The sequence below is a fragment of the Alosa sapidissima genome, chromosome 10 (genome assembly GCF_018492685.1).
Source record: "Alosa sapidissima isolate fAloSap1 chromosome 10, fAloSap1.pri, whole genome shotgun sequence".
NCBI classification, from domain to species: Eukaryota; Metazoa; Chordata; class Actinopteri; order Clupeiformes; family Clupeidae; genus Alosa; species Alosa sapidissima.
Window position 1 is genome coordinate 23,977,051 of NC_055966.1, and position 12,434 is coordinate 23,989,484.

The following is a 12,434-nucleotide window of genomic DNA, read 5'->3' on the forward strand; positions in this document are numbered from 1 at the left end:
GTATTAATCAATACAAACATGAATGGAAAATTACAACAAAACGTGTTAAAAATCATTTAATACTTTGAAATTGCAATTGAATACATCTGGATGAACAGAACATTTAATTAATAACAATACATTTTGCCCACAATATTTGCCCACTTTTAAATGAGGCAAGAACAATTAAGTCTGACATGAAGTGGTCATTGACATCTGATTGTCCAGTAAAACTATCAAGTAAGGTGTGTACAATTTATGGATAAATAGATAGCTATATTTTGGTCATAGATATGGTTGAACAACACTTGCCGCATGACACTTGACCAATTTTCAGTTAAAGAAACATTGTCCATCCAATAGTGACTGGTGAAGTAACTGAGAAATTAGCAAACGCCATGAACAGTCACACGGGCCTGCTGCCCCCCCCCCAAGGTGGTTATAAGTACATTTATATATAACAATGGAATCCTCAACTTGGCATTTGTACATGCTATAGAAATTATATAGATCACCTAATCAAAGTGATGTCACTTTTAAATATTACTCAAATTATGTTGTGATCAAAAATCAATTTAAAGCTCACCCTGTAAAACACTGATATATATATATATATATATTTTTTTTTTTTTTTCTTTTTTTCCAAGATCACCAAAACACATGATCATGTTTCTTTTGGATAATGCATGTCTAATTTAACTCTGCAACACACCTGCAATTTACAGACAGGCAACTCTAGTAACACTGCCTGTGTTCAAACCAGTCACAGAGTACTGATCTTAGCATAAGCTTCATTGCTCTGATCTTAAAATGTTAAAGCCACACTCTTGTCCAAAATTACATGACAAGATGCGTACATAAAACCTAATGAACTCCAAAATAATAATCTTAATAAATTATATACTCTATATGATTACATTTTTGAGTAATACATGTTCTTTGTACCGTTTTTCATTAAAGGCAAGAAACCTTCAATAAGTTAGCTTTATAACATATCCACCATGAACACTAGTGCCCTCTATACTGAGGATCACATGATTGTACTTCAACATTTCTTCAACTTGTGTACGGCAAGCCCTTTGTACCATTCTTCACATGCAGCCCACATACAGCTACACTGATAGGAACCTTCATATTATGTTTAAAACAAAACACACTTGGTTTCGCATCCTTCCAAAACATTAATAAGGAGCATCCTACATCACAAACTTCAGAAAGGATCCACATGGTTTAAAGCTTTGGGATCAAGGGCTGTAAAATCCATCACCAAACCGGTCGACTTCACTTTAATTTAAATCTATCTCCCCTAATGTACATTATGAACTGATCATAAATTCTAGCTTTGGATATCAAAACATCAAGGCTTAATGAAAAAGATGAAAAAAGCTTAATTGGATTTCTAATTTCAGGAGGACACTTCGTAAGGTGGTTCATATATCTGGAGATACAGACCACAAGGGCCACTCACCTAGTCAAAAATAATAATAAAGCAGATATCTCACACGCTGAGCAATTACGCTTGGCGTTGTCATTCTCAGTTGGATCACATCAACAGCAGCATGTCTAGTCCAAAGCAGTGAAACATTCCCAATTTATTAGCATCTCCAATTGACCTCTGTTTGACCTGCATCGACAGCCAAGATGCTCTTCCACATCGTCCCCTCTTCGTTGCTTCGTTGTTCATGCAGATCTTTACTACACACATGCAGTCAGTCAGGTTCAGGCCAAGATAAATCCCACAAGTTCCACAGCAAAACCATGCAGGTTTCACACAGGCTCCTGATCCGTGGGCCCCAGGTGCGAGGGAGGCAGAAGTTGGGCGTTTCAGAGAGACCTTCAGAGCTCCCCTGCGCCCTTCTCGTCCTCGGGCTCGTCCCGGCTGGCCATCCTGCTGAACTTCTCCACAATGGCTTCCTCGCTGATCTTGGGCAGCCCGTCGTCCAGCGGGCAGCCCTCCACCAAGCTGTTCATAGGCGTTGGGGGCACGTTCGAGTCCTCCTCCATGCCCGAGTCCTCCGTGCACTGGTGGGAGTGGTACCGTCCCCCCTCTTCCATACCTGGGCAGCAGACACCCTCAAGGTCACCAAGGTCGTCCAGGTTTCCGGAGGGGGCCGTTTTTTTCTCCCAAGACTTGAGGAAGTCCTTGACGATGGGCAAGACCTTCTTGCGAGAGGCCAGTGTGTTGCCCTGGATGTAGGCCTTCACGTCATTGTATGGGCTGCTCATCGGAGAAAGATCCAAGCTGGGGGTTTGAGCTTTTTGCAAAGCGTGGCTCATCTGTGGGATATACCACACACACACACACACACACACTTAATATATTGACATTTTATATGCTCCCTATATGCATTTAAACGTTTTTTCTATAAAACAAAAAACTGTTTAAATGCATATTCTGGTTGGGGCAGTCGTGGCCTACTGGTTAGGGCTTCGGGCTTAAAACTGGAGGGTTGCCGGTTCGATCCCCGACCATTGGGAACAGCTGAAGTGCCCTTGAGCAAGGTACTTAACCCCTCACTGCTACCCGAGCAGCACTGTAGCAAGGCAGCTGCTTCACCTCACTGTGTGTTCACTGTGTGCTCTGTGTGTTTACTAATTCACGGATGGGATAAATGCAGAGACCAAATTCCTTGCACACGCAAGTATACTTGTTCTAGAAATCTGATTTACATTTACATTTATAAAAGAACCTGTAACCTGTCAGCTAAATTAATAACCATTAACAATCAAGCTAATGATCATTCTTTTGGCTTTTATAAGATGAATTATAGGTAAACTGAACATTATTTTTGTATATTGTTAGGGCAAATAGCATAAATGTTCTGTTATGCAGGTATTGTGCAAAAGGTAGGTAGTACTCTTCCTCTCCTTCTCAAGTCAACAGGACCACATACTGACTTTCATTTCAGTGAAAAATAAGAGGAGTCAGACATCAGCCTGTCACTTTCATGATCAAGAGAAAAGCAGTTTTCTTTACAGTAAAATGTATGCTGACAAGTTCAGTCTTGTCATTGACACTTTGCTGCACAAGTCAGCAGTACTGACAATCCAACCTTTTACGGGTGACTACTAGGATGCGGTTGAGTGGATAATGGCAGATTTTTCCTCTCTGTGAACTATCCCCAGGAGAAGTGTCTAGCTCAAAAAGCAAAGGCTTGCTATTTTACAAAAAGTAGCCCACTCAACACATAGCCTAGGCTGCAGCGTATGTGTTCTTATAGCCTGCAGTCAATGTTGGAAAGCTTCCATTAGTAGCCACAAAACATTGCCTCCTCCAACTCTGAAAATTCCAAGCTCAAACTTGGACATCCAGCTCCTAAAATACACCCATCCTTCAGACAGCATGAATGAGTACATTTAAGAAAAGCTATCTGTCTGAACCAGCTATTCCACGGTCCAGGGGACATTTCTTTAACCAACTAGGCCATAAGAATCACAAAACCACATTATGTTGCCTATGATTTGCTAGTCTAATATAAATGTTGTTCTCCCCTATATGGTTGACCAGACCCCAGACATTGACCAAACAAAACATTATTTTGCCTGGATCCAGGCTACACTACATTACAAAACATAAAAAAACAATATAAAAGTTTTATTTTCTGATCAATACTGTTTTTTTAAAATATGAAACAAGAACGATTACCAAAGATCACAGAGTGCCATGAAGCTCTAGCTTCTGTGCTTTAGTATCATTGTTGTGATGAAAGGATACTGAGGGCAGCACACAAACAAGAGGGCATTTTCATATCAGATAGGAGTCAAACACAAAACATCACCTCCTCTCTGTACAGAGCGCTGGAGCTGTAGACCGCAAGCTGCCGAAATGGCTCGTTATTTTCACGAAATGAGATCGTCATGGCTACCAGCAGGTTGTATTTGTGCTTGTGACAGAACTCGCAGAGCTCTTGCTGCAGGCCACGTCTCTGTAGAAAAGCCTGTAGAGAGACACAGCGTTGGGAGATCTGAGGCAACTTGGGCTTTTTTCCTTTAAAGCGAGATTGTGACAGAAGGGGAGAGTCGTCATGAAAGTCCAACACTCCTGCCTAATCCCAATGGGGGGTGTGTGTGTGTGTGTGTGTGTGTGTGTGTGTGTGTGTGTGTGTGTGTGTGTGTGTGTGTGTGTGTGTGTGTGTGTGTGTGTGTTTGTGGGTGTGTACAAACACAATACCCAACCCTGTGGTTGAGCAGGGAGTGGTTGACTGGGTGCACGCATTGCAACATTCGAGCATTTGTAACTCATTACCGAGCAGGAATCCACATTACTGTTTGGGCTCGGTCCATAAGTTTATCATGCTGGTCCTGAACAAGCATGCTTTTGTCAAAGCAATTCAATCACGTTACGTATCAGGATCTCGGACATGAAAGCCTCCCACATTCAGGGAAAATTAGATCCATTTGAGAGAACTCAAATAAACATCTGCGCAAAGCACATTAACTTTATGTCCACTTCTGGGTAAACATTAAATAGCATGTAATCAGTCTAAGCATAATTGTATATCTTCAATGTCTATTGATAGCATGCATGAATACTAGCGACAAAAATATACACCATGCCATTCTTACAACAGAGTCAGAATTGTATACAGTTTTAGGCAGATATTTAATGTGTCATGTCCACAATGTAGAACTAAATAGTTCACAAAACAATGAAATGTATAAATTCACTTTTATGAATTCACTATTATGAAGTAATTAGTATACATTTACGAAGCTATTATATGTGTATTTAATATAAATTCACTAATACTTGTGAAACGTACCTCCAGCGTCATGTAAATAACACTAACAGCCAAGTTGAGGTCTCCACCAGAGGCAGTCTTCATGTCTTTCAACAGCATCTGTTCGGTGGTGAGGCCTGTGACCACATCAAACCGTCTCATTAAAACTCTCTGCAATAAGTTGGCTCTCTCTCAAGTTCATCAACATCTTACCCACCAGACAGTGGGTACAATTATCAGAATACGGAGCACATGAGCTCACAACTTTGATATGGCCAGAAGGACTGTGCCGATAGACAGATAGGTTGTGCTACTTTGTTAACGTTGCTTTCTAAGTATGATCCTTACAAAAGGTCAATGTCCCACTACGGACAGAAAGAGGAGACATGCACACAAGGAGAAAGGCAGAGGATTGATAAACCAAAAGACAAACAGACAGATATGTGGAACAGGTCTGGGATTTAATCACTTGAAAAAGCCTGACTCACACCCGCCGACTCACCCGATACGTCAAACTTGGCATTCTGCAAGGACTGAAAGAGGGCGCCTCTCGGTGGCAGGTTAGGGAATCGAGACTCCAGGAGGACGGCATACTGGCTATCTTTAGGAGTGACCTTCCCAGCCTCAGGCGCCATGTTCACGCAGTCCAACACGATCGTGCCTGAGTTAGACCGCAGCAGGAATGTCCTTAACTTCATTTGCACATTAACACAACATTCTACTGTATCACAGCAACCTCGCTAAATAGAATCTCTGGCACAGATGATTTGCACATTCCACAGCAGCATTAACCAACATCAGGCTTCAAGATTAAACTTCACTACCAGTTTACACTCAATAAAGCTTAGTGGATACATATATGAAAGCTCAGTATTCAGGTGAGGCATAGGATAGAGCATGGCAAAGCATTTGACAAGAGCTTGGGCTCTCTGGCATCAGAAGCCTGAGCCACTGGGGAGCCCAAGACTATTTGTGTCTCTTACCATAATAATACTCATAATCACTTGACATACTGCAACATGACAAGATGTTACACAACATAACTTGAAGATAAAGTGGCATTAGCCATTCAGATGGCAGTGGGCATTTTATTCATTACTGAATATTAAGATATAATCAAAACCACATGGGAGCTTCCCATGCTGGGAACCATCAATCCACATAAAGCCGTCTGAATCAAAGCCAGGTTGTCTGGCATACAGAGATCAAGGCTCTGGAGTCGGGTAGTCCTCCGTTATTCATTGGCATGGGGCCACAGGGACATGCATTCCCGTCCGGTCTCCCATGGAGAGCCGGTTGCCATGGTAGTTACCATATAAGAGCTGTGCCACCTGTTGGTCAAGCAGGTCGGGGGCCTTCTGCAAGATCCGCTCCGTCACCAGCGTGGTGCAGGAGCCCACGGTCTCCACGGTGACCGGGCACACGGGCGACGGCTTCCTCTCTAGGAGGTGGTGGTCGATCACCTCCACCACAGCCTCCTCCAGGAAAGCATCTCCGCTGTATAGACACACACACAAACACACACACACACACACACACACACACACACACACACACACACACACACACACACACACACACACACACACACACACACACACAAGGTCAGAAAAGGAATTGGAAAAGAGAAAGAAAGAAAGAGGGAGAGAGAGAAAGGCAAGAGCAGGGGTGGGGGTTAAAGAGGAGTGCAAGGTAAAAAGGAAGAAAGAGATGAAGACAGAGAAAGCTGAGATGAGAGAAAGCACAAGGTCAAAAAGAAGACAAACGATCTGAGCAGACATTAGTGTTTGGGATGCAAATGCACTCCTTGTACCTCAGTCGTGTGAATTATTTAAAAGCCAAGACATCCATGGAGTTTGATGAGTACACAGCACTTTTAAAAGCTTTTACAGAGTACATCAAAACAGATAAATAAACCGTTGGCCAGACAAACAGACGAAGCAAAAGACAAACGAGGACATACACAAACAAGGAAAAGTGACATGGGGAGACAGACATAGAGAGAGACAGACAAACAAACAGACAGACAGACAGACAGATAGACAGACAGACAGACAGACAGACAGACAGACGGACAGACGGACAGAGTGGACAGAGTGGACAGGTTAATCAACACAGAGCCACTGCAGCAGCAGACCTAGGGAGGACATTATGGTCCACCAGCGTTAGGGCCAGCTGTTTCGCCTGGTGCAGACCCTGGAGATTGATCTCATCACGGAACACCAGCAGGTCTTGTGCGAGGCCGGTCTCTTTCAGGAGGAACACGTTGTCCGTCCGCAACGGGAATTCCGCCCGCGGGATGTTGAGGACGGGCACCGCCACCTTTCCCGGCTCCAACGTCTGCCCAAAGGAAAAGAAAACAAAGACAGATGGGTGAGCAACTAATAGCCCTCCCACTGCCCTACCCGAGGAGATAGCTCAGGATCTCCCACTGTCCTACCTGAGGAGATAGCTCAGGATCTCCCACTGTCCTACCTGAGGAGATAGCTCAGGATCTCCCACTGTCCTACCTGAGGAGATATAGCTCAGGATCTCCCTCTGTCCTACCTGAGGAGATAGCTCAGGATCTCCCACTGTCCTACCTGAGGAGATATAGCTCAGGATCTCCCTCTGTCCTACCTGAGGAGATAGCTCAGGATCTCCCACTGTCCTACCTGAGGAGATAGCTCAGGATCTCCCACTGTCCTACCTGAGGAGATAGCTCAGGATCTCCCACTGTCCTACCTGAGGAGATAGCTCAGGATCTCCCTCTGTTCGTAAACTTCACAGAAAAAAATACAGCCATTCAAAATATTGTATTCGATAGATAGATAGATAGATAGACAGATAGATAGATAGATAGATAGACAGATAGATAGATAGATAGATAGATGGACATTTTAGGCATACAGTAGCTTATAGAACCATAACACAACAAACACAGATACACACATATATCTCTCACAGAAATTTAAAAATGTAAAATTTAAAGAGCATGTGAAGTGATTAAAAAGGTCTGGTATGGACTGATCATGTGATGCATTGCCCATGATAATGTGCTATGGTAGAGTGTGTGCAATGGTTGTAGTGCAAAAGTGAACAGTGCAGGGATTGAACATGCAGTGCAATAACTTGCTTGTTATTAAATATTAACTATGACTATGAAAATACAAGAATGTAAACATAATAGAATTGCTTAACACATTATAATCTACTCACAGTAAAACTAACTGACAAGTACAACGTTACTCTTATGTAAGTACATGTCAATGGCAATGTCATTACAAGACGTTCTCAAGGTTAAGAGTTGGCTTGAGGTTTGACAATGTGCAATACCACAAATTTCCACAAGGAGTCCATTGTCTTTCTACTAACTCAGTGGTTCTCAAACTGGGTTAGTAACTAACTCAACTAAATACAGCAATTACTAAGGACAGAGAGGGTTAAAGCGGAGTAGCTAGTAATCAAGGATCTTTGCTAAGGAGACTAGGGCTACAACGATTAATCGATTACTTGGTTAGTTGTTGATTAATCGCCAACTATTTTGATAATCGGTTAGTGTCATATTTTAAGGAAAATACATCAAAATTCTCTGATTGTAACTTCTTAAACTTGAATATTTTCAGCTTTACTTACTCCTCTATGACAGCAAACTAAATATCTTTGGTGTGGACAAAACAAGGCGCAATCTTGGGCTTTTGTTAAACACAATTTTTCTCAATTTTCTGGCATTTTATGAATCAAACAACAAATCGATTACTGTATTTTCTGGACTATAAGTCACACTTTTTTTCATAGTTTGGCTGGTCCTGCAACTCAGGTGCAACATATATATATTTATATATATGTTTTTTTCCTCTTCATGACACATTTTTTGACTGGTGCGACTTATAGTCCGGAAAATACGGTAGTCAGATAATTCGACTATGAAAATAATTGTTAGTTGCTGCCCTAAAGGAGACTTGTAACCTTGTATCAAAAATACATCCTTGAAATTCTTGCATTGATTACTGTTACAGCCCACAACCTATTTAGGTACCTAGCCCTCATTACAGATTAACTAAAACAGGTCAAACAATAACATGCCATGGTGTAAACCAGCATCAACATGCTGGGAGTCAACCTACCTTAGACAGGAAATAAGCAAACGTAAGGGCAGACACCATTGAGTCACAGTCGCAAGCCTCATTTCCCATGACTATGTGTAAGCCGGGACTGTCTCTGCTTAAACTCTGGAATATGGCACATACAAAAACAAAAACACAAACAAAACATCAACGCATGATATTACTAATCTCAGTATTTAGCAAATCATCTAGACAGATAGATTAAAAATACTAAAATAGGAGCACAGATTTTGGCAGCTTAGTCAAATTCCTTCTCACCCAAAAATGCCACACTGTATTAAGTGAGGATTTCGGAGAGGCATTTCATTGCAGAGAAAGGCTTGAAAAAAAAAAATCAATACACCAGACTGAAGAGATTCCGGGCACCAGGCAATCTGATAGGAATGTGAATCTGAGGGCACTATAATGGCCTGGTCATGCACTGTGCCAAAACTGTGGACTGGAAAAAAGCCATCCGGCGATGCCCACGGTGCAGTCTGACAGAATGATGCTGATGCCTGATGATGAGGCTCCCCTGGCCTCAGGGCAACATCCGGGCCACCAGCCCTGGACCACTGTCCCTGTGGCCGAGCTCCAGGAGGGACTAGGCCTGCGTGGGACATACTACATTAAACCTAGACTACGGGTTAGCTGTTTAGGCCACTGTACTACGAAGCAAGGTAATTGGCTAACCCGGGTAACTTTAGGAGTAACCGTTGATCTCTAAAAGAACTGCACTGAGCAGCTATTGTTTCTAAAGTGACGTGTTGTTTGGAGATAATCACCTGGTACGCCAGTAACCTTGCTACCTGTAGTAGTATGACTCTGGTCAAAGTTTCCCTAAACCACTACACTGTAGCCTGCATCCTCACAGGTCCTCCATGTCTCACTCAAACTAGCATGTCTAAAAAAAAGTTTTTTTTTTAGCCTGAAACTCTTTCTTTTTTCAAATAAAATGTGTGATGTAAACTTTAGCCCTTGAGCAAAAAAGAAAAAGAGAGAGAGAGAGACCGAGAAAAGAGATGGCCTTAAAAGCTGATTCAGAGTCAATGGGCCTCAGATGATGGAAAATTGCGTTTTTTGTAACATCCATAACGCCAATAAAATGTGATGGTATGGTATGATGTGAATGATTACATGAAATTTGAGCATTTGCTATTTTTGGCTGAAGAATGTACATGAGAAAAAAAATGCACAAAACATGAATGTTATCATACAAATGCCAAGGCATTTCACTGGCGTTATGGATGTGACAAAAAAAGTCAATTTTCCGTGGAATTGCCCATGAACTCAGCAGGGCAAAGGAGCAAGGTCAATCTAGTCATGGGTGCGACAACATGGGAGCACAAACCTAGCCTTGTCTCAGTGTGAAAATGGAAAGGAATGGGCATGTACAGATGTGATGTACAGAAGTTGGGCCAGCCGTGGCCTACTGGTTAGCGCTTCGGACTTGTAACCGGAGGGTTGCCGGTTCGAACCCCGACCAGTAGGAACGGCTGAAGTGCCCTTGAGCAAGGCACCTAACTGCGCCGGGATTAGTGTGTGCTTCACCTCACTGTGTGTTCACTGTGTGCCGAGTGTGTTTCACTAATTCACGGATTGGGATAATTGCAGAGACCAAATTTCCCTCACGGGATCAAAAGAGTACATATACTTATACTTATGTACAAAGCAGGTAACTGAGGGAACGTTGATGAATGAATGGCTGGTGGAATGGCACTGGTTGATGGGGTCAGGCAGCGTCTGCCTTCTATAAAGCAGCCCTGTCTGTGTGTTTAATTTGCATTTCAGCTGACTCCATTACTTCAGTGTGGCACAGGAGGCTTCTGTGACAAGTGCATAATGATGTTCTCTGACTCACAGCACGCTTGCGTTGTTTTGTTTAGTTTCTCTTTTTTTTTGGTCAGGAAACACAAGGGAGAAAGACAGGGAGACTTTCTCAGCAGTGGAAAAAAAAAGTTAAAAGTCACAGCAACAGATGTAACACCACGTGTAAAAATAGAGCTGTGATCATCACACAACTACTCATGTGACAATTATCACATCAGACAAAAGTCAGGGGTGGGTATGCAAAAAAAAAAAACACTTCCTTTATCCCGGGAGTGCATGACTAAAAGACAAAACGTATGTGAGTGTTTGTATGGGGGGGGGGGGGGTTGCTGTGTAAGATGAAATGGAGCAGGAGAAAGTGAGTAAATATACTGAACCCATCCTGGTTGTTCCACAGAGGTTGCTGTGTTTGATTTATCTTCTCTTTGCAGACACTCTGGGATGCTTCATTTGACCTGAAAGTTCAGTGTGTGTGTTTGTGTCCAGGCACAAGCCATTTCACTAGTCCCCTATGACTCTTCCCTGTGATTCTGTGGATCATTTTAGCCAGCCATGTGAGGTAAATAAAGTGGGGAGGAGTTCTTATCTCCCTCACAACTTGTTGACAGCAGGTGGCATTGTTTGGGTTGAAAACATGCCTGCTATGGTCTCCAGGGGCTGATAGCTAGGAGACACGTTTCCTGCAATGAAAGCCTGACCATATGATGCTGCACAGTATGGATAATTTCCTCTGCAAACACTACCATCCAAACACGTAAGGTTAAGTAAAGCAGCCTGGAATAAATATGATCATGAGAATATGTTAAGTAAACAAAGAAAGCGAGCAGTTATAGGCTTATCCCGAAGCTCAAGAGCCCACGGCGCCTTAGGGTCAAATGGAAACCATGGCTTGTGCATGGATGCACTTTCAACTTGAACGCGAGCTTCACATCCCCGTAGATCCCATATTTTTGTCAACAATTCGAAAACAGTACTCTGCCAGGATGGCACGGGAAGGTTGGAAATAAATTAGACTGGACGCAGACATATACACGACAACACCTTATAAGCCATGTAAGATACAATCATTTTAAGAGGATATTTCTATTTTGAGGATGTCTAAAAAGTTCATTGTAACTTGGCATCAAACAACGCATTGCATGCAGTAGCGATCACTTCAGTGTTACACCACACTTTGCACTTGCAGTCAGAGAACAGGGTAAAAAATAATGTTCTCTTTACAGAAGTTTTTTACATGAATCCGGATGCCTCGGTGCATTTTGTTGTAAACCCTTATTTAAATTCAACAATGTCTCTTCTTTTTAGCAGTGCAAAAACATTATTATGAACGTGAACATTATTGGCAAATGCATTAAGACGACCAATAAGAACAACTATATATAGAAAATGGATGAAGCAAGCCAACCATGCGCGACCCACTGTACGGTCGGTGCCCTTACCTCAAGCGCATCGCGAGAGCTCTGTAGAAACGATTCCATTTTCACAGGGAGTCTCCAAGACGACAGTTGCCTTAAAATCCTAATAATGACCGTATTTGCATGTATCTCGACGATGAAGAATAACTCCGTTACTGACACGTTGCCAATGGGAAAACACTGTGCACTGCTTGTAAACTGCTTTAATAGTGCCATGCGTCGCCACAGGCTGACGTTCAACATGCAATGATGAAGTGTGGGTAGTGTAGTCTTCCAATATTATGAGGAACGTGAACGTGTGTCTTGTAGTTCTCAGTGGAGCCGCATGGGGGTTCTATTCTTGTACAGTAGGTCAAATAATCAGGGACAATTTTGTCAAACATTTTTACTGACCCTCTTTCAAT

The 12,434-nt window shown here is 42.5% G+C and overlaps 1 protein-coding gene across 1 annotated transcript; it reads right to left on the reverse strand.

The window, feature by feature from the left end:
• Nucleotides 1-40: 40 nt before the first annotated feature.
• On the reverse strand, nt 41-12,251 carry prune (prune exopolyphosphatase). Its single transcript, XM_042107850.1, has 8 exons — nt 12,055-12,251; nt 8,807-8,911; nt 6,838-7,040; nt 6,013-6,197; nt 5,203-5,361; nt 4,743-4,837; nt 3,759-3,917; nt 41-2,256 (listed from the first exon to the last, which is right to left on the reverse strand). The coding sequence occupies exons 1-8, from the start codon at nt 12,244-12,246 to the stop codon at nt 1,816-1,818; spliced, it is 1,539 nt and encodes a 512-aa protein (XP_041963784.1). The 5' UTR covers nt 12,247-12,251; the 3' UTR covers nt 41-1,815.
• Nucleotides 12,252-12,434: the final 183 nt, after the last annotated feature.

Excerpts from the sequence above, each read along its gene's own strand:
- prune (XM_042107850.1), bottom strand. The coding sequence starts at position 12,246 with ATGGCACTATTAAAGCAGTTTACAAGCAGTGCACAGTGTTTTCCCATT. Across the intron at positions 8,912-12,054 it reads GCTCTCGCGATGCGCTTGAG|AGTTTAAGCAGAGACAGTCC; the intron begins GTAAGGGCACCG and ends GCCATATTCCAG. Across the intron at positions 2,257-3,758 it reads GCGCTCTGTACAGAGAGGAG|ATGAGCCACGCTTTGCAAAA; the intron begins GTGATGTTTTGT and ends TATATCCCACAG.